At 42.0% G+C, this 23,628-nt stretch overlaps 1 protein-coding gene across 2 annotated transcripts in view; it reads right to left on the reverse strand.

The window, feature by feature from the left end:
• prkdc (protein kinase, DNA-activated, catalytic subunit) overlaps positions 1–23,628 on the reverse strand; it is a 32,947-nt gene that overhangs the window by 4,002 nt on the left and 5,317 nt on the right. The window contains exons 18-79 of one of the 2 annotated variants that reach the window (XM_047567909.1): positions 23,395–23,554; positions 22,981–23,067; positions 22,767–22,886; positions 21,985–22,144; positions 21,793–21,902; positions 21,404–21,491; positions 20,946–21,109; positions 20,648–20,800; positions 19,760–19,867; positions 19,402–19,628; positions 19,183–19,277; positions 18,828–18,930; positions 18,473–18,606; positions 18,118–18,348; positions 17,787–18,013; positions 17,483–17,691; positions 17,256–17,388; positions 16,953–17,111; positions 15,750–15,953; positions 15,461–15,649; positions 15,243–15,347; positions 14,965–15,132; positions 14,496–14,623; positions 14,135–14,342; positions 13,872–14,050; positions 13,607–13,775; positions 13,428–13,493; positions 13,292–13,355; positions 12,966–13,114; positions 12,653–12,793; positions 12,246–12,365; positions 11,992–12,135; positions 11,692–11,843; positions 10,520–10,651; positions 10,257–10,368; positions 9,907–10,031; positions 9,619–9,768; positions 8,529–8,702; positions 8,255–8,353; positions 7,924–8,134; positions 6,985–7,159; positions 6,657–6,857; positions 6,373–6,488; positions 6,119–6,250; positions 5,809–5,988; positions 5,429–5,637; positions 5,072–5,210; positions 4,768–4,956; positions 4,352–4,576; positions 4,152–4,260; positions 3,934–4,036; positions 3,677–3,839; positions 3,421–3,595; positions 3,138–3,331; positions 2,808–2,991; positions 2,243–2,403; positions 1,758–1,969; positions 1,589–1,676; positions 1,349–1,492; positions 611–818; positions 383–450; positions 69–289 (exon numbers count right to left, since the gene is read on the reverse strand). In XM_047567909.1, the coding sequence (XP_047423865.1) occupies positions 69–289; positions 383–450; positions 611–818; positions 1,349–1,492; positions 1,589–1,676; positions 1,758–1,969; positions 2,243–2,403; positions 2,808–2,991; positions 3,138–3,331; positions 3,421–3,595; positions 3,677–3,839; positions 3,934–4,036; positions 4,152–4,260; positions 4,352–4,576; positions 4,768–4,956; positions 5,072–5,210; positions 5,429–5,637; positions 5,809–5,988; positions 6,119–6,250; positions 6,373–6,488; positions 6,657–6,857; positions 6,985–7,159; positions 7,924–8,134; positions 8,255–8,353; positions 8,529–8,702; positions 9,619–9,768; positions 9,907–10,031; positions 10,257–10,368; positions 10,520–10,651; positions 11,692–11,843; positions 11,992–12,135; positions 12,246–12,365; positions 12,653–12,793; positions 12,966–13,114; positions 13,292–13,355; positions 13,428–13,493; positions 13,607–13,775; positions 13,872–14,050; positions 14,135–14,342; positions 14,496–14,623; positions 14,965–15,132; positions 15,243–15,347; positions 15,461–15,649; positions 15,750–15,953; positions 16,953–17,111; positions 17,256–17,388; positions 17,483–17,691; positions 17,787–18,013; positions 18,118–18,348; positions 18,473–18,606; positions 18,828–18,930; positions 19,183–19,277; positions 19,402–19,628; positions 19,760–19,867; positions 20,648–20,800; positions 20,946–21,109; positions 21,404–21,491; positions 21,793–21,902; positions 21,985–22,144; positions 22,767–22,886; positions 22,981–23,067; positions 23,395–23,554 (9,453 nt within the window). Of the gene's footprint in view, positions 1–68; positions 290–382; positions 451–610; positions 819–1,348; positions 1,493–1,588; positions 1,677–1,757; positions 1,970–2,242; positions 2,404–2,807; positions 2,992–3,137; positions 3,332–3,420; positions 3,596–3,676; positions 3,840–3,933; positions 4,037–4,151; positions 4,261–4,351; positions 4,577–4,767; positions 4,957–5,071; positions 5,211–5,428; positions 5,638–5,808; positions 5,989–6,118; positions 6,251–6,372; positions 6,489–6,656; positions 6,858–6,984; positions 7,160–7,923; positions 8,135–8,254; positions 8,354–8,528; positions 8,703–9,618; positions 9,769–9,906; positions 10,032–10,256; positions 10,369–10,519; positions 10,652–11,691; positions 11,844–11,991; positions 12,136–12,245; positions 12,366–12,652; positions 12,794–12,965; positions 13,124–13,291; positions 13,356–13,427; positions 13,494–13,606; positions 13,776–13,871; positions 14,051–14,134; positions 14,343–14,495; positions 14,624–14,964; positions 15,133–15,242; positions 15,348–15,460; positions 15,650–15,749; positions 15,954–16,952; positions 17,112–17,255; positions 17,389–17,482; positions 17,692–17,786; positions 18,014–18,117; positions 18,349–18,472; positions 18,607–18,827; positions 18,931–19,182; positions 19,278–19,401; positions 19,629–19,759; positions 19,868–20,647; positions 20,801–20,945; positions 21,110–21,403; positions 21,492–21,792; positions 21,903–21,984; positions 22,145–22,766; positions 22,887–22,980; positions 23,068–23,394; positions 23,555–23,628 lie in introns of both variants that reach the window. The other variant, XM_047567908.1, reaches the window with a different exon arrangement.

Consider the following 23,628-nt stretch of genomic DNA (forward strand, 5'->3'; position numbering starts at 1 on the left):
AAAACAAACAAATGAACTCTAGTCTAGTTCATCATCAACTTTCAATCCAACCAATATATATGCAGTACCTCGTGTTTATGGGAATGACTTGATATGTGCGCAGCTGCAAGCCTCGCTGTGTGCAGGACGTGTCGTGGCTCAGCAGAATGTTCATGACGGCAAAAAGCTGCTCGATGCGCTGGTCCTGGCGAAGGTCCTCCCCACCCTTTACCAGAAAGGGGTGGTCCCGCTCATCATCCCCACGAATGATCAGACGTTTGGGACGGCGAATAGAAGTCATCACCTTTACCTGCAGGGCATACAGCCACATTAAGTTACTGACCAGCCCACAAAGAGATGTGCAAACACACAGGATGACAAGAGACAGTTGACAAAAACGTACCCTCTCATCAAAGCCAGTAATCTTGGCATGATACTCTGGCAAAGGCTTAGATCTGCCATCGTACTGTCCTGCAACATAATGAGAGAAACAAATTCCTTTTTTTGTTGCTCTTTCACTGCCACACATTCAAATGCTCTAGTGCTGATTTTGAAAGAAGTCATACTGAAATTCTGCACCATTCAAAGATGTCACGTTACAACAATTTCATTGAGGCTTCGTCTTACTGACCTGGGATCTCGAGCTCATTGCTGAATGGATCAGCTTTAAATCCACTCAGCCAGGGGGAGTATTCCTTCAGATTCCCTGGTTCCTTCTGGAATCCCCGCATGGATCCTGCCAGCTCATCCACCTGCCCTACAAACTTTCTGTCATTCCTCTTCTCGAACAGCTTGCTACCATTAGGTCCCAGCAGTTTCTCCACATCTTTTGAAAATTTCTGCCATGAACACAATAATGAAAGAGTGGAAAATTACATTCTGTTGCTTAAGAGCTCCACTAGTAGAATGTTTTTACAACTATTTTTTATTTTGCTGCATGGTCAGTCCCTGGTACGGAGTCCCAAAGCTGCCAAATATAGACGGATCAAAAATAGGGAAATAATAACACTTTAAAATATAACTGAGATAACCAGATCAGTTAGTATAATTTGGAAAAAACACAGCCACTACAATTAGACTTGCTAGCTAAAAACGCACTAAGCCCTAGACTTTGCAGCTAGCTACTTTGACAAGTTCTTTCATCATTTTCAACATTTCAATGCACAATTTCCTGTAACACTGCTGTACAATCACTGCATGTGTCAATAAGTAACTTTAATATTGTAGATGGCACCTTAATTTATAAAATTGTATTTTCAATAAGAGAGGCAATTTCCACTGAAGAACCAGTTGGTTATCATACACTTGGTGAATATTGAACTAAATGTGCAGAAACCTAAATTGTAAGAAACATAAACAAATGATGAACCTGGATAAACTTCTTGCGAAACGTTCCGTGACCAGCTATGTTACGATCTCCGAGAAAAGAGCGCATCTCCTCGTACATGCTGCTCATCTGCTTCTTGGTAAAGCTTGGTTTGCCTAATTCGTTTTTCACACCATCCCACCAGTCCTGCGTGACCAAATGACAATGACCAATGTTAGGTTACAAACCACCAAAAGGTGATGGCTCAAATAATAATTCAGGGTTGCAAATTTCACTGATTACCCTAAAAAGCATCTCAGGATTTGTAAGTTGCTGCAGTGCATTCACAAAGTTCTTCACAGCTCCTCCCTTATCCAGCATGCCCCTCAGCCTTTTGAGCCACACATAAAATTAGTGAAGAGCAGACTTGCAAACACATTTTTAACATTTATGAAAAATAAAAAGTAAGTACCTGTTGACAAATTCCCGCTGCTGATATCCCGTAGCCGAGTCCTCAAACTGGTAACTCTCGCTGCTGATCATGAGAGCGTAAACCAGAGCCTGGGGATAGCACTGTGCTATCTGCTCAACGCAGTGCTGCACTGCCACTGCTTCCGGCTTATCCAACAGAGCAACCATTTGACTCATCCAGCTAATCAGCATCCAGCAGGGAACTGACATCATCTACGTACAGACAGAACAGCCATCAACTAACGCACACATAAATCACAGGATACGGCATCAAATTAAAATTAGGACTCCTTGGAATGAAGTCAAATTTCACATCCAAAGCCTGGATGTTGATTTAATCATTATTTTACATAACTAAATAAAACTACATGAAAAAAATTCCAGACCAACACCAAGGGGAAGAAAAACTAATTGTTCTACAAATAAAAAAACTGCACCATATCTGAAAAAAAATGTTAAAATTGCTCCTATGAGACACAAACTAACCTCCTTCGTCATGAGGTCTAGTGTCTCAGACGGGTACAACTCAATGATCTGTAGCAGACGTGGGAACTTGAGACGAGCCTCCTCCGAGTTTATCTTCAGCGCTTTTAGCATGCTCTCCACGACATGAACAGGCAGAGCCAGAAGGTCTGGAAACTGGCTTTCTGTAACCAAACACACAGGGGAAATGACGAGCAACAACTCCTCAGAATACCCTAACAGCCATGTTACTTTATATGAATTTACCAAACTGTCAATTTGCACATATTTCCATTTGAATAAAAATATATTCCTTTCTACCTGAATATTTATTATCATGTTTGGCATCTGCAGTTTTCAGTTTTTCCTAATATATACAATTAAATATAATAATATTAAAAATACCAGACACAATAGTGAGAAAGAACAAAACCAAATTTGAGGCAGGGACATTTACTACATTGACAGCAGTGTACCCAAAAGGAGTGACCTCTGTGAGGTGTTTAAATACGCCAGAATGCATTCTACAGTAATAAACCAGCCTTAAGTGTTTAACAGGGGTGCACAGGTAGTAAACGCGTTTACTCACCTGTATCACTCTGCTCCTCCTGTCTTAGCAGTTTGTCACAGAAGTTAGCCAAAGCCATGTACGTCTCTACAATGCTGTCTGTCTCCACATAGTCCTGAGAATAAGACTGAAGCTCCTCATCGGCCTTTCTGGTTGCTTCACACAACAACTTCAGCGCTTGCAACTGCAGCCCTTCTTCCGCTTTCTGCAAGAAAATAAACACTAGTGATTTTTTTGTTTGTGCATGCACTGGGACCTTTCAGCCTGTACAGCAGTAACGACAATATTTTGTCATTTGAACAACCACTACCTAAAAAAGTTACAACCTTGAAAAAAATGTAAGTCAAGTACCTTTGGATTGCTGCAGGGCCAGGGAACTCCAGAAAGCTCAACAACTCTCTTTGCTTTATCAACATCAATTGTTCCCAGGACTGAGGGGCTCTTGCTTACGGCTGTGGCCAACATGTGGAAAGACGTACCCTGGAGTATCTTCTGGCATCTGAAAACCTTGGCCGGCGCACTCTGACAGTCATCCTGAAGGTCCTCTACACAGACGAAAGAGGTGATGTGGGACATCTCAACAAGAGAGGCTGGAGTTACATTTTAACTTGCTCTCTGAATTCTCTGAACTTACCCAGGAGTGGGACAGTCTTCAGGATGACAGTGATCTGCTCCACAGGACCCTGAGTCTGGCTGCGTTTATGGTTGTAGCGGCTAAAACTGTGGACCCATCGCAGCAACCGGCCTCTGTTGGTTTTGGCCTCTTTGTGAAGCTCCTTCAGCAGCTTGGTGGCGACCGGGAAGTTATTCTGAAAACAACACTCAGGTGAGTTTGACTGGATACTGCGTGACAGCACAAAAAAGTCACTTCCTCCCGCTTGTGTCTTCACCTGCTCCCTTGCGCTATCGGCCATGTGTAGCTTCATGTCGAACTTGCAGGTGTTCACTAATGTCTCAATGCCCCCGGCTGGGTCTTCTGAACCATCCACTTCCATGCTGTCACTGGGAGCGTGACCTCTCAGCTTCTCCACGATCTTGTCCAAAAAGAAACACCTAGACCAAAGAAATAAAGGTTACAGCTGTATTTTTACCTACACACTTGAATGATTTACAAGCAGTTTATAAGCAGTAGTCCTGTATCACTTACCGGGACGTAACAATGTCGTCCCATACGTTCACTGGATCCACTTTGGCATCGGGATACCGTTCAGTCCATAATCTGATGAGGCGCTTAAGAGAGCTCACAGACACTGAAATACAGTGACAGTTAGAAAATGTTGATAGCAACACAAAAACTATTTGTATTTATTCAAAGTAAGGTGTGATTCCCATTGTGTTTTGAGTTTTAAGGTAGTGTTCACACACCTTCTCCTTTAATGAACGTCAAGAAGTCCTGGATCTCCGTCAAGGACTGAACTGACTGCAGAATGGTCAGTCGACTTTGAGTCAGCAGTGTGTCCACACTGGAGTAACTCTGTATGACGCAAACAGATTGAGCAAACACTGTCACTGAAACCCACACACAAAAATACCAACAAAAAGTAATTATCGCCACCATATCAGACCTCCATAAAGAGCTGCATGGCGTGGCTGGTGTAGTATTTGGCGCGGTCGTAGTCTTCCTGCAGGATGTAGAGCAAGCTGAGTTCCTGGCTGTAATGACTTTCCAGCAGTTTTTTGCGCTCCTCCACCTTCATGGCTTTGTCGATGAAGCTGAGGAGAGTTTGGTCGCGCTCGCCCAGCTGCAGCTGCTTCAGCATGCTACGGATCATGTGCTGCAGGTACATGTCCTAACACACATGCAAGAGACTCGTGTTAGCAGAGGATTACATCTGTATCTGGCATAATTTAGAAAAGACAAAGGACTTCATGGACATCTCAATTTCCAGTGCTTTTATTATCATTATCGATTATCAAAATGAGCCTTTGTTACTAAATATGATAAAAATGTCTGGGAAGAGCCATTGCTGCCTTTAGTTACCTGGTAGACAGGGTCGGACCACATGTTGTCCAGGTTGGGTGGTGAGTTTTCATCTATGTTCACAGTGGAACAGTACAGAAGAGACTTCCATTCGGTCAGATGACTGTAGGCCTCCATAGCAGCTATTTCCCAGAAGTCTTTCTCAGAGTCGGTAGGTTCCCCGTCAGGCCAGTCCTCTGTGTTTAGAGCCTGTCAATATTGAAGACACAGAGCAGTCTGATGTACCATTCCATGTGCGCTGACAAGCAACGTAAGGAAAAGCTTCAACAAGAATCGACCACCAGCTTCAACACATCTTACACACCTCGTTGTAAAGCTTCACAGCTTCAGCAAAATCAGTGTTGGCTTCAGCTTGAAGGGCAGCACAGGTGATTGACTTGGTGCCAACTTTACCACCAAAGATGCCACGCACAACATCGTAATCCTCCAGTGACCTGTACAGTCTGGAGAACAGAGGAAAGATGTAATAAGCTCTACAATATGAATTATAATTGTTAAAAGTGGACTATCATCAGGTTTCTGTTGTTTGACATTCTCTTAGCGGTTCATTATTTGGGGCCATTTTCGTGATGTATTTTCGATGTTGTACATAAGTATACATATGTATATATACATATATACACACACATTATCAACAGTATGAAAATAAACCCTTGATTACCTTGCAAGGTGGATCCATTTGTTTGTGTCTGGGGGGATTTCTTTGCGTCCTCGTGACCTTTTAGCCGGACGTTCACTCGGGACACTACCATGCAGCAAGCCCTCTTCCAGCAACAGGATTCCAGACGGCTGCTGGAGACTCATAAGGCAAGTGGAGCTGATGTCCGCTGGATTGATCTGCTGTAGGTCCTTATGCTGGTAGCACATGTCCTGCAACAAAATAACCAGGAGAGCATCAAAACATCAATCTTACAGGAACAGAGCACAGCTTCAAGCACAGGGGAATGCATCACTATCAAAAAAAGACAAAAAAAAAAAAATTGAAATGTGCAATCATGGTAATGGTAATGGCAGACTTTGGCAAATGAGCGCAAATATTACCTGCACACATGCTATAAACGGAGGGAAGCAGAGTGTACTCTGGCTCAGGAATCTGTTCAGGTTGCACCTTAGCTCCTCCTTGATACTCGCACTCTCATCTGGTCTGTGTTGTTTTTCCATTTCTTGGAGGATTCCAGAAAAGAGGGAGCTGAACAGCTGTTTGGCTAAAATGGGGTCGCTCTTAAGACGGGTGCACAGAGACAAATATTAGTGAGTAAAAGTAATCAGCAGATACAAGTTTCTCCTTTTATGTTTGGGATATTTACACCATACCACTGGAGATGGGTGCAGGAAGGAGAAGCAATTTTACCTGAGCCAGGGCTTGGAGGGGGGCGATGAGGCTACTGTACGGGATCTGGATGTCTGGAAAGTCTCCCACTCTGTAGTTACGATACAGAGTCACCTGGGCTTCTTTACGCAACCTCTGATCCGCTTTTTCTTCCTGTGACACCGAACAGAACCACAGACGGTTAAAGACACTCGCAGCAAGCCAACAGTGAATTATAAATATAGATCCGCATTTGGATTTTACTGGCTAGCGGTCAGATCCCTGCCCCTTGATACCTTTCTCTGCCTTTGATGTTGGATCTCCTTTTGTGCGTAACCCAAGCTGACTTTCTCCTGATCCTTGAGAAACCTGCGTCTCAATCTTAGGATGCTGTTACGTCGCTCATTTTCTGCTGTTGACACAAATTGAGAAGATTTACAGCAGCAGAAAATATTAATTAATGTGCACACTTTATATTGGTGTGTTAAAATTAAAATGTAACTTTCCCTTAACCTTCAAAGGGGGTCTCATAATAAGTCAGATTAGGTTGGAATAAGCATGCGTTTCCTTAGCAACTGACCTCTAGTGCGACTGTCCACCTCGTCCGATGACGCAGTCAGACGCCTCAGTCCGAACCCTTCTCCTACCGGCCTCCTTGCAGTTTGCCTCTCTGCTTTCTTATCAAACACCATCAGTGAAGACAGAGACTCCGACCCAAGCGTGTACTCTGCTAGTGTATCCACGCTGCTGCCCGTCAGCCAGTTATATGCCGTACGTCGACCTGGGGAAAACATACACATCTTAACATGCGATCTGTAAAAGTCATAGCATTTGTCCCAAATATGATTGGCTGTTGTTTCTGTCTTTAGTAACACTTTTTCACGGGGGACACTGTATAGCAGTAGTACCTGCTGCTTGGGTTTGGCTGAACTCTAATGAAGTCTGAGTGGCTCTGAGCTTCCCCTTCATGGCTCCGGACTGGGATGCCGCCACACTCTCTGCTACTTGGGAGCTTTGGGTTTCAACAAACATGGGCGTCATTACTGTGTTCCTGAAGCGCCAGTTGGAGTCGATCACGTAGTCCTGCAAAGTGTAAAAATATTAGACTCAGGAAAATAAAGATCTAACACTCAAGCTAGAAAACGTACAGTTACAAGTACATGTACTTGTACATGTACTTGTAACTGTAGTAGCCAGTAGTAGTAGTAGCAAGAGCAAAAGTAATTGGTCAAACATTAGGATTTAGGATACGATAACCGTAAAAGTATTTTATAACAGTAGTGTGTGCAATTGGGACAACACAGTATACACACCAATCAACCAAAACATTATGACCACCCTCCTAATATTGTGTAGTTCTTCTTTGTGCCTCCAAAACAGTTGTGACTCATCAGGGAATGGAAATGGACCACCTCACGGTGTCCTGTGGTTTTTGGCAACAGAATGTTGTTAGTGGGGGCCTTTGGGTCCGATGAGTTGAGGGGAGGGGTCCCTGTGGATCATTCCACAGACATTTCAACAGTTTAGCATCTAGTGAATGTGGAGGCCAGGACAACAGTTTGTGCTGTTCTTCATGTTTTTTTGAGTTGTGCCTAAACAGTTTTTTGTGTGTTTCTGTGTCAGGCTGCATCCTGCTGGGGATCAAGGAGTGTCATTGCTATGGGGTGGGGGTGCCTGGTCTGGTCTAGGTGGGTGTTACATGTTTAAGTAACATCCACATGAATGGCAGGTCTAAACGTTTCCCAGCAGAACGCTGAATTGTCACAAGATGGTCAATGTTATTTACTTCTCCTATCTGTGGTCATAATCTTGTGGCTGATTGGTGTATATCTACAATGTCTACTGACCTGGAAGGTGCACTCTGACAGAGGATACTCAAACATGTTTCGAGTGAAGTCAGGACTCTGGCTGGTCATTTCAAGCAGCAGATTTGTAGCCAGGCTCAAAAAGCACCTTTCTATTTTACAAGAGTACAGGGAGCGAAGCACCATCAACATTCGCTGAAGTGTGGCAGCGGGAAGGCGCTTCTCCTGACTCCAGAAGTTCCGAACGTAAAGCCTAGAAAAAAAGAGATGAGAGCGAGGAATGGTATTTTTACATCCTTACAACAATAAGGGCTGACAATATTATCACACTGGCGCATACTAAAAACAAGAGGTGCAACAAATATTTACTTACTGAAGTCCTTGGTTTTCTTCTGACAATCCCTGAAGCAGAGTTTCTTTGGCAGCATTGAAAATCTCTAGTGAAGTGTTGTCTTTCATGCTCTCCTCATCACTAGAGAAAAAAACATGCATCATGAATGACACAGTCTAGTGACCCTAAATGACCCTAAGTTACATGTTATCTTCTAGCAAGTTAGTGCTACAACATTTGAGAACAAATAATGAGGCACAATTACAAAGACACATACGTTTGTGATCTGTTTGGCAAAGGAAGTCAAAAGGCTGACCTATAGTTGTCCTGGATCCACATGAGGATGTCGTACATCCTCTCTCTGCAAACTGGTGAAGGGTGTGAGACAAAAGCTGTCACAGTTCCCAGGAGCTCCTGAAGCTCGGTAGGAGACAGACGGGCAATAACCTTGTGGATGATGTCCAGACACACTCGCTGCCTCGCTTCATCCCTGAGAAAAGTACATTTATTTATTATTTATACAAGAAATACATAGAACACCAACACTGAAGAGGAAAAGGCAAAAAAAAATATCGATAATAGCAAATAAATGCTCAATAAAAAATACTTGATGAAAACAAAACTAAAAAGTGCAGCTTACAAACTGAATTAAATGCCAAAGAATACAACTTCTTCTTTTTTTTAAGATAAAAACAGTTTTTAAAATCTTGATATTCGAAACATGATTCAACACAAATACATATTCTATAGTTTTACTCATTTAGACATGATCAAGTGGCAATTTTGAAGATCTGTATATACGTATTTAAAATCAATTTTCATTATAAAGCGTAAAGTCCACTGATGAAATCATTGTAACATTTACATATTTTGACATATTAAAAACTAAACATTTGTGGAAAAATGTTATGCTGCTAATGCATTCAAATAACAGATCTGAATGCAGAATGCTAAATCATCATCAGAGGATTGTTCAGAGATTGAAGCAAACCAAATATTTCCAAAGCTTAAATGGCCAAACACTTGTCAAGTTTGAATATGGAGCAGCTGTAGAAAGTGCAATTTGTCAGTAAGTCTTAACTCAAACGTGTGCCTCACAAGCTAATAGAGGAATGTCCTGAATGAAATGAGCAATTATGATTATCAAGGAATACTTGTCACGGAAAGAGGTGCCTTCACTGTAAACCATCGATAGTTATGAGATACACTGTTGAGAGATTTTTTGTTAATCCAATAATAAACAGGAACATAGGTTGGTCTTTTCCAGGATGGTTTCATATGTAAAAGTAATATCAGTACTAGTGGTTAACGTCCCAAAAGTCCTCCAGCAGTGACCAGCTGGTTACTGAAATAACAACAAGACGAAGAAACGTCTTGTCCTGTGGTTGATTGTGATCAGGACTCACCTGTGACCAACCATCTGAATGAATCCTGCGACCTTCAGCTGCAGAAAGACGTCTGGAATGACATCAGCTCGACTCAGCACACACTCCAAGCAGTGAGTCTTCAGGACGCCGTGCAGCTTCGGCAGGAGGAAGAACACGTAATTGACGAACCTGAAAATTCAACAGGTTATGCCGAGGTTAGTTTGGTAGAAAAAAAATCATCATAACTGGGCAGATTAGAAAAAGGTTTTACAACCTGTAATTAGGTCAAACGAGAATTAAGTAGAATCCCTCTAAATATGAACTCACCGATCCATGAATGGAGGGAAGTGTTTTGATACTTTGTTCAAGCAAATTATGAATTTGTCATCCATTTCTTTTTTCTTCAGATTTGTTATCTTAGTTGCAGCAAGACTGAGAAGTTCCTGGTGTTGCTGAGACGTGAACAGGAACATTAAAATTAGATTAAAACATAATTATGGGAAACTTTCATTCAGCACAAGTTATGAATTTAGACAGAAAAATAACAACACGGCAAATAATAGACAACATTTCACTCTTGAAATGTGCATTTGCTCAAGACACCGCACACATTTAGAGCCTCCTCAGACATAAATGAGGTGTAACTGCAATTCAGTCAAAGTAGTTGAAGTTCATACATTGTCCACTTCAGTCATACTCTTCAGGACGAGGCCGACAATCTCAGCAGCGGCTGAGTAGACTTCTTTATACCTTACGAAGGACAGGTTGTTGGTGAGAGACTGGATGTATCTGAAAGAAAAACAGAGCAGAAATGATTAAAGCAGAATATACTGCTCTTAATTTCACCTCCTGCTGTTGATTTAGGTCACTGGAAGTTGCATCTTGTCATTTCAAATACAACATTTATGCTTAAACACAGTACTAACTAAAAGCAGACTACCTGTCGTATTCAATTCCACATGAGGCATCGTAAGCAGGGAGGTTGTTGGCGAGGATGATTCCCAGCAGCTGAAGTCCAACAGAGTTGTCTTTGCTGTTCGGGTCGGTGCCACGAAACTGATCGTATATCACACTGTAAGAGCGAGGTAAGAGATAACAGGGCAGCTTAATTCATTCACTTAATTAAAAGTTTTAGACTCATAATTCATTCTAGTATGCAACATAAAGAGTAACCAGCTTAATGTTTAAACACTGTTTTTGCTAGATTTAATCCTAGGGACTGAAAACTCAATCACAAAATAAAAAATAAATAAAAAGTTTTGGTATTTTTCTTACATTTTTCACTTCTTTCACTAACCGTTCAAGAGAAGCTTATACTACTGGCAGCAACTCCAACGCTCTGTGACATAAAATAGCTATTTTAGTCACTGGAGAATGGTGTCTTTAAAGAGTTCACCAAACAATAGCAGAGTCTCCAGTTCTCTGTAGGAAAATGCAGTTTGACAGCAAGGGACAGAGCTAATGACGTCCTAAATATAGTGGAAGACATGAACAGCTGTAGACGGGATCAGCAGAAAAACCAAACCCTGTTTGGTTTCCGTACCAGAACTCCCCATCTGCACTGTGGAAAAGAAGACGCACACTGACCATCTACTGTAGGTAATATACTGGCCACGGATCAGTACCTCTTAAATACACACAACTTTCCATTTAAACTTAAAGATTTTCCTTGAGAAACTTAAAGAAGTATAATACCCATAAGAATTTATAAAACAGAGTACATACCAGTGTTGATAACATGAGAAGAAAGGGTTAATATTGAGTATACAGATATTAACTAATGATAACTAATACTACTACTAATATTAATTCATGAGAAGTTTCCATTAATCATTTACATTTTGAAGTGTAAATAGTTATGACATCACAGAAGTGCTAAATGTATTCTTTTGATAAGTAGCTTCAGATACTTTGAAAATAGATGGTGACACCAGACTATAAGAAAGACCTAAATGATCTAACAAGCCCGTTAAAAAAAGTAACGGGCCAGTAATTAACAGAATTACACAAAGACAACACAACAGAAACTGGACCACAGGCTTGCCTCCTCTCCTCTGTCCTTATTACCCAACTACTACCACCAGCCTTATAGTGAAGGTGTGTGAGGTCTACCTGTAAGGAACGTGCAGACAGTCTTTCCAGCACTCAACCAGAGTGCGAATGATCTCCAGGTTGTGACGAAATACAGGTTTTTTGGAGTGAAAGCTGTGCTTCATCAGAAACTCCAACAGCCGGTTGGCAAGGACTTCATCTCTGGGATTCCCCTGAGTTCAGAAATATAATTAATTATGATAGTCTAGGAGAGCAGCATGGGTGATTTATATAATACAGGCAACATATTTATGTTTATGTAATTGTTATACTGGCAACACGTGTTACAATTTTTCTTTCTTATATAGGAGTAGGACCAACTTTGGGACTGGCCAGGCTTGTCCAAGAAAGCACCGTGACCACAACGTCCACCACCATAAAATGGATCCCGTCTCCTCCATTGTTTCCAGAGACAACGAGCTGCAGGAGCGGCCCAAGCCAGTGTTTGGCGTACGGCCGAAAAACCTGCGAAAGATTTAATCCACATATACAAGGAAACATCAGTAATGTGTCAAAATGCCTTTTACTTTTTTAACAAACAGCGCAACTGAACACATATACACAGGGACGCTCACCTCCTCTGTGTTGATGATCAGCTTCGAGATGAAGAGTCTGATGTTCAGAGGAGTCGCTGGATTCGCCAGTTTTCCGTGTAGAAATTTCATCCACGGAGGGAGATCACTAGGAACATTTCCCTGTTTCACAAAGAAGATAGACCCAAGTTCCTAAATAATATTTACACCAACCAGGGATAACATTATGACCTATGTCCTAATGTTGTGTAGGTCTTGTGCCTTCAAATCAGTTGTGACTCATCAGAGAATGGATATGTTGTGGCTGATCACTGTATAAACTAATAATATATATAGTAATATTATTTGCTCAAGAAAATTATGAATTCATCATAATATTAATATAAATATACTTGATCTGAAGCCCTGAATCTCTCTCTCTAAACCCCTTTAGTTCAAATGAAATGCACCTGTTCAACTCTGGGTGTTATGTTGTTCCTCTGCATGTGTCCAATCAGAGCGGTCATCGTTGCCATGCATTCGTGTTGGTTGAGCTCGTCCATTTCCAGATCAAACATTGCATCCTGGGAGGGAGCAGTGTCCTCGGACTCCTACACATACAAACATATCAACAAAGCTTCAGATTCTTTTCAATTCATTTTGTTTTAAAACTGAAAATGAACCGTCTCAATAGATCAAAATTCTGTAGATGTAGTAGAGTGTAGTGTAGTATAGTGAAACATGTTAAATTTTTATTAAAGAGAGAGAGAGAAAAAAAAAAACCTTTTTTGCAACAGAGCGTTTTTTTCCTTCTGGGTTCTGGGAGCCGAAGGAAAAGCTTTGTACTCCTGTTGAGAAGTCAAACTGGCTCATCTCCTCACTCAGGCTGCTGTCGGCCATGTAAGACTGGGAGGAGAGATACACCGGCGCTTCTGTGGAAACTGTAACACAGAACATAATCACAAACATCATGTCTAAAAACATGAGCTGGGTCACACGCATTGACATTGACCTCTCTGGACATTTAGCATCAAATCAGACCTGTCACGTAAAGATCAAGGAATTTATTTTAATTTTCTTAAGCCAAGTCCTACTCCCACATCCCATACCTCCATTCTCCTCGCTCACTTCTTTTCGGATCATGATGTATTTCTTCTTTCTCTCAAGCGGGACCTACGATAATAATAAATAAATTAACAAGTGAAACATAACTGGAGGTACAGTGTTCAATAAACCTGAACATACCTCAACTTCAATCGGAAAGTTGTATTTCCTTTCGACGTTGATGATGTTTTCAAGAATGACCTGATTCTGGACAGAGAAACAGAAACACAATCAGGAAGATCCTTCTGTGCATGAAGCATGAAACAATAACTTGAGTAGATGTATAATGAGTAGATGTATTAATGCAAACACGACACTACCTTCTCTGGTTTCTCACTGAAGAGGAAGCCGTTGTAGAATTTGGGCTCATTGAAGCTGCGGCCGATGACGGCGATGGCACAGTTGTAAGCGGCACAGTGATACTGTCTCCTGAGTTCAAGGAGCTGAGTCTCACCGGCCATGTTCTCAGTGAAGGCCTCGAAACAGGATCTAATGAAAAATAAATAAATAAAATACATAAATCACAATTTAATCATGAAATTAAAAAAAGGGGACATAAATGAGTAAACTGTTGGGGAGTGCTACTTGATCAAGGTCTTGGACAACTCGTTTCCCTCCGTTCTGTCGGATCGACAGTAGGCTTGGTTAATGCGGGACTCCTTGGAGTAAACCTCTTCTTTGGGAAGCCGTGAATACAGGAGCTCCATTAGCTTGTAGCAGCCGCTCTTCTTCAGCAACTGGACCTCAAATGTCGTTTCACTTGACTAGATTTATAAAGATGTCAGTGTCACTTCTGTTGTTCTTGTTACTCTTTAAATTGTTCAGTCAACGATGTTTAAAAGCCAAACCTTGGTGAAGCGACCGAGCAGGAGGGAAATGATGTCAAACACGTTTGACACGAAGAAGTTGCTCAGGGCTTTGGGGCTGCAGTGTGTGGCCAAAGGCAGCAGGACCCTCTCCATCATGGCCTGAAGCATGAAGCTCGCCGGTACGTCGCCTTGCTGTATCACCCCGTATACCGCACACAGTAGCTGCAGCTGCCGCTCACAGTTTGCCCTAATCAGACATAGACAAACACAGGGAGTGGACACAATAAGAGCCACTGTGTCTACCTACAGTGGAAGACCAGGTCTATTGAGTCACTGCCATAGTGTGTGCGTCTTAACCTTCATGTGTAGCCTTACTTTCAGCCATGAATAAAGTCCTTACCGCCTGGCAATCTTTTGGAAACAGGTTTGGAACTGCTCCTCCATTATGTGCTTTTTGTCTCGACACAGGATCCTCGCCAGCAGTTTGAGCAGGAGCGGACTCTGAGAAAGCTCCAGGGCGTCCAGCAACTAGGGGAAAAGCAAGGTGTGCCGTCACGACTTTTTAGAGTAAACCAAATGTACATACAGTAGTTACACTGAAGAGAGAGTCTCTTAAGAGAGTCTCATTAATACTTGTGGTCAACACTGGTATCAGAATGAACCTTCACCTACGTCCATAACCAGGACCTGAAATCCAATCTTGCTTGATATCAAACTGGGCTGTTTCTGGCCCCTGAAAATGAGTTTGACACCTCTGATGCGAGGTCTCAACAGGGTCTTTGTCTATTTTTCCTTGGTCAGTCTTTGGAGACAGGTGAGTGTGAGGATTAAACTTTAAAGCCTCCAACCGTCTAAAGCCCCATCGTTACCTTCCGGACACAGTCCATGTAGTTGTTGCGGTGGAGGGAGCCCTTAGCGAACTCATCAGACTGCATGGGGAAGTGGGAAGCTACCAGGGCGTCGAGGGCTTTCTGCAGCTCAGCCAGCGGCTCCTCTGGGAGGGTTGTGAAGAAGGGCAACACCAACAACGCCTGACTCTGGTGATTTTGAGGAAAAAGAACATGTTTGTTTTTAATGTGTACCTGAAACATAACGTGTAAAAACTGCACAGTAACTTTTGCCAAAAGATAAATCCTTTAGTCATTACTTTGAGATTCAGGGGCAGATTCATGTCAACCAGCAGCGCAGTGAAAGTGGAAAACACCGGCCTGAATGCTTCATGGTTGATGTCAGAGCAGACGGAGGAGTCAATCTGAAGAAAGAGCATAAATTTAACATCAGTCAACATTAGAAGGAACTATTGGGTAGTTTACAGTGGACGTTATCTATTTAGTTTAGTTTACTGGTAACTTCACAATGCTGTACCTGTAGGAGCTTGGAGAGCAGCAGGAGTGTGGCAGTTTTACTCTCTGGAGTGGAAGAATCTTCATCCCACCACGACCGCAGACTGGTCCATCTTCTAAGCACCTCTTCAACCAGCTGTTTCCCCTGAGTCTTCCTCACAGAGCGCTCTCCGAAGCTGTGGTCCAGCATGCCGTTCAGCAACACGCTCACCTGATGGAAAGTTCAACACCAGAAAAGCCTTTTGTCTCTCACAAAACCTCTACGGGGCATTAGGATCATTACCCAAAAAACAAGTACCAGTGTGAACTACCATGCTGGGATTTTGAGAGGAGGCTTTCATGAGGCGTGGCACTGTGGCGTCCAGACTTCTCAGCAGCTCTGTGTTGATGGTCGTCTGGAAGAGGCTGTAGAAGTACTCGCCATGCGAGAAGCTCAGGAAGTTGTGGCTATGACTTCCAGATATGGGCACAGACAGCATGATGGTGTTCAACAGCAAATCCACCAGCTGTTCATTCTGCAGAGACATCAAGCACAGCGAGAGGCAGCAGTCGGTAAAAACACTTCTATTCAGAATGTTGTTTATTTATCTGAAATATATTTGCTTGTGGTTGACTGGCTGGTTGAGACGCTCTCGTCCCACCCAACACTCACTGGTTGGACAATCTGAATTAATATGTAATGAGAAAAGAACTCTTAGCAAGTTTTGTCCGTGTGATTATTGTTCTTTTAACTCATGTCTTCAAGTTTTGAGTTGAAAACAGCAACAGTGGAGGAGGGGTGATATGACTTGAATACTTGGTAAGATAGAGGCTGCGTCCATTTTAACAATTTTAAATTAGAGCTATTACTATAAATTGGTGATACATTTGAAACAAGGGTCTGCAAAGAAAGTATTAAACTGCAGTATTACAACGTCAGCAAAATATTGACAGCATTCGCGTAATGGAGGAGTACATTTACGAAGCCATTCCCCTGCCTAGTGTCTGTTTTTGGTGGATCATATTTTAATTTGCTCTATAAACGACCTAAATAAAATAAATGTCAAAATTTTGGCAAGATGTGAGTTGAGTCTGTCATACATAAACTTGCATACACATTAAAACTGCCATTAGACGTCAAGATGAGAAATCCAAGCAGAACCAACAAAAATAATATAAATAATCAGATTCAAATTGCTTAATATGCTGTAATTTCTATCTTTTTACACTGATTCATAATTCATTTAGACTAGTAATGCTGCAGGGTAGAATACATCTTTTATTAGTTGTAGAGATGGCATGATTTGAGCTGACAAAGCTTTTCTTTGATTGACCACATAACTGCATTTTTTGGATTTCTTGTCTCATCAATCGGTGCAATGCAATACATTATTACAGTGTCCCAGACTGTAAGTTTCATCATCTAGATTCACGCATCCTCTTCCTACATTTTTAACTTGTTGTTTATGGACGTGACTCCATCATACTCCGCTGGTTCTTCCAACAGATTTAACCAAACCTGTTGCAGCACTGACCTGCTGACTGAGAGAAAAGCCAAGCTGAAGAAGACTGTCTGCTACCCTCCTGGTGTTTACGTCCAAGGACGGAAGAGCTTTCCTCTCTTCTCCTGGTGCTATGCCTTTATACACCGTCATCAAAAGCTGGGAACCCAGGGATTTGGAATAGGCTGAATCCTTTAGGAAACACAGATGCGTTAAAAACAGGAGACAGCACCTTTTTTCGACACTGAATAAAATGAAATGCATGATTTAATGATTACGACGACAGGATAACATCACTGCGCAGCTGACAAACTGTGCCGCAAGTACTGTTCATACCTGGCTGTGCAGAATGGAGCTGAGGAAGCCAGCTTTGTGGATCTGCTTGCAGGAAGAAAGAACCATTTCCATCTGGTCGTGGCGGTCGAGAATGCTAGAATGGTAGAGGTCTACAGCGCACAACTCCTCCACACTGTGGGCGGTCAGATGAAAGACAGGTGTCCATGAAGAAAAAACATCACACTGAATACCAGATTTTATATTAAGTGACTGTCGTCGTCTTGTACCTTCTACGTGAGATTTTTGTCCGCAAGCTGCTTTCCAGAGAGCTGCTGTAGACTGAGGCCAGCAGTGCCTTCAGCAGAGGAACACACACATTTGGCAGGTTCTTCATTACCTCCACATCTGCCATGTTGAAACCTACAGCGGACGGCTCGCACACCACCGTTGCGGTCAATTCGAAAAAGACTGGAGAGAAAATTTCCGGTTCCAAGAGCTGTGGATAAAATCAGGAAGTCATAAGTAAAACCTACCAAACAAAGAATAAAGGCTCAGCTCCTCAGTGTCAGAGTGATCATAATTCAGTCGTACCTTCCAAAATTCCTTGTCTCCTCTGTCGAGAATCATTGAGGCAAACTCTAGCAGGCGAACAATGATGGTGCACTTGCTGTAGTTGTACTGGTCAACCTCTCCCGGGCTGAAGTGAGAAGACTTCTCACCAAGAGGGAAGCAGCTTTCTGCTGCTGCCAGTTCATGAGTTGCCAGCTCAGTCAGAAAGAAATGCACAGCTTCTAGAAAGCAGGATTCGTCTTTTGAACCTCAGAAGGGAAAAAAGGAGACATTTATTGAGACCACAGGAATCAGTACTACTGATATTTTGACTAGATAATGTTACATAGACAAGGGAACAAATGAGACTTACTGAGAATGTACTGAGGCTTGATTATGCGTAACTCGATGAAGGTGTTGTAGCAGTCCAGAACAGCCAGCAAGAGGTCCATCCACTGGAGGGTGGCTCTGACACTGAAAGGGCTCGTTAGGTGCCTCAGAGTGGGCTGGGAGTGGAGACCTCCACCCTCGAACCGTGAGATCAGGAAGTCTGTGCCATGATCCTTCAGCATGCCATCCAGCCATTGAGGCGGAGATTTCTTTCCTGATGCATTGCAAATTAAAAGTCAGCGTGGCAGTATGGTATATGTAACTGATTCCCTCCATTCAGGTGTGTTGTTTTAGCTTGAAGAAATGAAATGAGTGAAAATGAAGCTCTTGGCTCTCACCTGGGAGGAGGGGAATAAATTCATAGAGGAGCTCCATGCATTTGTGGCGGCACTCAGTCTGCGGCCGGCCACACTGTTTCAAAAGCCATGAAACCATATGTGACAGGCACAGCTTTTCATCAGGTGGAAAGCCTCTGGAAAAAAAAACAAAGATAAGTGGATATACAGGGAATTTATATTTACAGTATGTGTTAAATTTCATGTGTCCAGTAACTGCTGGCTTTAGAACACGTAGAACTTAGAACATGCCTTAAAAACAAATTTGTAGTCACAGAACAATATACAATGAGAGTTACTATAAGCATTCACTATGAATGATAAAGTTGGCAAAATGATATGTACGCAGAGCACCAACCTCGGGATGCGTCTCTTAGCATTGTGCTCATTGAGACTGGGGGCCTTGTGTGTGATTATCCTTTTCAGATGGTCAATGGCACTGCAACACTGCTGCACTGTACCTGTGTATAGTAATGGAAGGGGTATGTAAAAATGAAATTAAAGGGTTTCTTTAAATGAAGGAATAAAACTAATACATGAGGTCAATCCCTTTTTGATTTCCTACTGCTCCACTTTATTTTAAGTCACTTGTGTATCTGTTACATATCCTGAAAGTTTACACCTCAGTTCACATTAACTTATTTCAAAACAGAAAGATATAAGAAATTATATGAAAAGCCAAGCGCATAAAGCTGTAGTGGAGGAACAATTACCCATAGATCGCTCGTCGGCGTGTGCAAGAGCCAGACTTTCAACGAATATGACGAGAATTTCAAAGACAAACTGCTCCACCAATGAGTTTTCTTCCCTGGTGGGTGAAACAAAAATAAATAACAGCATTATTTATAACTATCAGTAACGCAATTTAGTGGGAAAAAATAAAATGTAACGTTGAGAAAACACAGTGCAGCTAGTTATTGTGTAACTCCTACCTGAACTGCCTGTAGATACTATTGAAAGCCAAGGCAGCACCAAGCCGCTTGAAGCCGTTGGGGTGGAGCGCCAAGCTGTAGATACGCTTAAACAAGGACTTCATGTTAGTTGGGCTTTTCTCTTGCTGTTTGGGGGTCGTTTGCTTAATTGACCATTTGACAAACTCCTCAATGCAGCGGCCACAGAAGTCTCTGAGAGTGCTGTCCATGGGGTCAACCACACCATCCTAAGGATCCAAACGAGGCAGAAAAACACGTTGTCACAAAAAACAACAATAACTTTGCGTTCACTGGCAGAAAAGAGGAGTTCAGCCGTATGAACATGAACATGAACATGAACATGAACACGAACACTTACCAGAATGGCCTCTAGAACAGCTACCGTATCCTGGCTCTCAAACTTCTTGTTGTTTGTGAACCAGTGGATCAGCTGCATAACCAGAGGTTCAAACAGCTGTCTGGTGACCTGGAATATAAAGTGTAAATGTTGAAAACACATTCTGCCAGCTGCAAAGGTTTGCAAATGTCGTCAAGAAAAAGTCAAAGCAGTTTCATAGGGTGGGTTTTCAGTATTTTATAACCTGACTTGTGTGTATGATGTGTTATTCCGTTGGTCGCGTTGTTATACAAGGTGGGTGATAGAATTATGACATTATCACAAAAATCCTCAATGAAACGATGATGAACACACTCTTTAAATAACATCTCATTTTAACAATGTTTTATAATTTACTTGTTGTGCATCAGAACTAATGTGAGGTTATGGTTCATTATAGAGGGATATGGAAGTAAAACAACAATAAAACAAACACAGTGTCGAGGTTCCCCTGTAATGTTGATCTTCAATCACAGCGATAATTATAGGATGATACACATTCTGTCAGACTGATTTTTCGCCCTCTTCCATAAATTGTATGTTAAGCGTTTTAGCTTTGACATACTTCTATTAATGTCTAATAACTCTGGACATTATGGGGGATCTTCTTAAATCATAGGGAAAGTTATAGGGGGGGGGTACACGTTGTGCTTGGACGAAGTAAAATGAAGGTGTGTAGAGGGTTAAAAGTTCAGTTCCACTTAATAAACATTGAATGGACGATGGAAACATTCATCCACATTGACATATTTTCTGATTCCTCCCTGATTGCTTATGAACCCGCATGTCTCCGAAAAACATGTCTTTGAAAAACCACACACAATTTCTGAGGCCATTTTTATTTTCATCGTCTTGACGAGGTGCGCCCACCTGATCGACATCACAGGCCAGACGCAGCAGCACAGGAAACAGTCTTTTGTGCAGCTTGTACATAGGAGGCAAACTGTTCTCCCCTTCAACCATCTGAGCGCTCTTCCCAACCATGTAGACCACCAAGCAGTGGAGCAGCTCACAAGCTGCCACCTGCAGACAAACAGAATCACAATCATTTACTTTCATCTCTATACATTCACTGGGTGTAAAGAGATGGAACTTGGGAAGATTTTTTTTTTTTTTTAAATTTTGCTGACTGGTAAAGGCAACTCTGACTACACGCTAAACGACATACTTTGGTCTGTCTGTTACTCGTGGACAGAGCCAGCTCACTGATGCGAGGCAGAAACTGGTCGAGGTAGATGAGCGGCTTCATGTCTTGGAACGGCACGGCAAAGCTCAGCCTCTTCTCAGTGTCCCAGGCGACAAATTTCTTCATCATTTCCTCCGATGAAACCACTAAATGTTTAAAGGACGGAATCAGTCTTTCAGCACATTTAAATGCAAACTAATACACTATTCAGAGTACAACAATACTCCAGAGTGAGAATTATCACACATCATATTCAGATTAGATATCCTGGATTAGCACTTATTCAAATTTATTCCAAATAAGACATGTGGAAAGTGTCATTATTATTCAGGCTATGGAGCATTCTATGAACATGTATAATCAGTTTCATGTAAATGAGAATAAAGGCACACAGTGGAGCATTTTGTGCATGTAAAAGTGTGTTTTCTATAAATCCTTACCAGTGACAAGGTTTCTGTTGAGCTTTCCTCCCAGGTGGCCGAGCAGCTTCACCACCCTGAGCCTAACCGTGACTAGAGGAGCGTCTTCCTGCATTTACAAAGACATCACCACTAGTTTTTGTACTGCGCTGTCACATATGGATCATATAACATTCAGTTATATTACTTTTATATTTGCATCTGATTGAACTGTAACAGATTCTTCAATTGGTAAAAGATGAATGATAAAAACATAACTTCCTATTTAAATTGTAATCTGACTTGTGGAAGTAATAGAGCTCCAAACAGAGACCTCTAGAGGGCAAAACTGTGGACATCACGAAGCCAGAAATGTCAATATCATCACTTTTAGAGCACAATTATTAAAAGGTGTTTCTCTGGTCTGTTACCATAGCAAGCTGTTTGGATTTCTTCAGGAGCCTCGTCATCACTCTGCTGTATCCTCTGTCACTTTTTAAAGACAAAGACGACATCACCTCCCAGCTGCTCTCATCTTTGTCTGAAATAAAATCAGGTTAAAACTTTTTGCATTCAGCCCGATAGGTCCAGCCACTGACGATTACATTTGTCACCCATCTTACTGTCGGTGGAGGTGGTTTTCAGGTATCCATCCAGGAGAGGAAGGACGCTCATGTAGCAGGGCTGCATCGTCTCCAAGGAAAGGTGGGAGGACCAGTCCTCAAGAGCATCCAGGGCGGTGTTGGCCAAAGGAACATGGCTAAGACCTAACTTCAGAGCCGTCTACACACACACAAACGTAAAGCGTATATTAGCTGGCAGACAGGGAGCTGTATGTATGAAATGAATTCTGTTCATTTTGAGTGTAAATGTGGCATTTGTATAACTCACACTAGGGTTCGCAACTAACAGGCTGGCTGTTCGGTTTTGGCTAATAATTTAAATCACTTTTTTAGCATTTCTTTATAACCTTAGAGACTTTATGTTTGTTATTTTTACCATTTAAATTAAGGGTCTTCAAGGTATTTCAGGCCAAGGACCCCCAAACTGATGGAGAGAGTACATGGCAACTCCCTACCTTCTATTCTCTAAGCTACCTCTTATCTCTTTACTAAAATATCCTGCAGTACCACCCTTGCTGAAGACCTATGATTTAAACCACAACACCGTAAATTCGTAACTATTACCTATGTATTTAAACAATGTAGCTGTCAGATATTAGCTCATGTTTGCTAACTGTTTCGTGCAGTTGCTTGTTTTCAAACACTTAAACAAGCTTTACTAAATGTATATATTCTGTAATCACTTTTCTGCACATCTACATTCAGTGATTTTCCTTCAAGCTGTACTCAACCATCTGCATCCAGCCCACAGATATGTGATGAAATAAAAGCAAGCATCCCACCTCCAGAGCAGGACAGTAGGCCTTGACGTCCAGAGCTACAATGTTGTGGTGCAGCGAGAGGACGAACGTCAAGCAGGACGCCAGCAGCTCATCTTTGTACTGCTTCATCCTGACACACACCTAGCAGGAGGAACGTGTTGGTATGCATTACATATTTATAACATCAACAGGTAAGTTCCCAACATTCCTAGAAAAGATTGTAATGAGACGTTACCTCTTTTCCAAACTTGGAGAAAAGTGCAAAACAAGCAGTTTTCACCGTGTCGCTCTGAGGGGATGAAGAGCTCCTGACACCAACTCCCTGTTCAGAGGCAGAATTGGATTATTTACATCACCTGAACCTCACAGGTTTACAGGACGTAGATTATTTATTTCCAGCTGCACATACCAACTTAAACCAAACCTTACAGTATGCTGTACAAAAAAGCTGAAACATGATCTCCGGTTGCACAATTTAATAATCCTGTAATATGATACATTAGAGTTCTGTCTACAGGTCCAGATCATTTTTCAACATGTCCCAACACAAGAACAAATATCCAGAAACATACAGTATAAACCGGGGAGGAAACTACAGAAAGAATTAAAAAATAAATAAATAAATACTTTGAGGTAAAGAAAACATTACCTGATAGTACTTGATTCTCTTTGCAATCCTCATGGTGACAGAGAGCAATTTGTAAAAGCCACTGACGAGTGGATTTCGTATGGAGTGGAGGATGAGCTCGTGGCTTAGGGGATACATCCATGGCTGGAAATGCTCAACGTGTTTATTCAGCAGCAGCTCACTGCAAGAAGAGAGACAAAACACTGTCACCTTGTGTACCGCTTAAGATTAGTTGTAAACTGGCTACAACACAGA

The sequence above is a fragment of the Mugil cephalus genome, chromosome 18 (genome assembly GCF_022458985.1).
Source record: "Mugil cephalus isolate CIBA_MC_2020 chromosome 18, CIBA_Mcephalus_1.1, whole genome shotgun sequence".
NCBI lineage: Eukaryota > Metazoa > Chordata > Actinopteri > Mugiliformes > Mugilidae > Mugil > Mugil cephalus.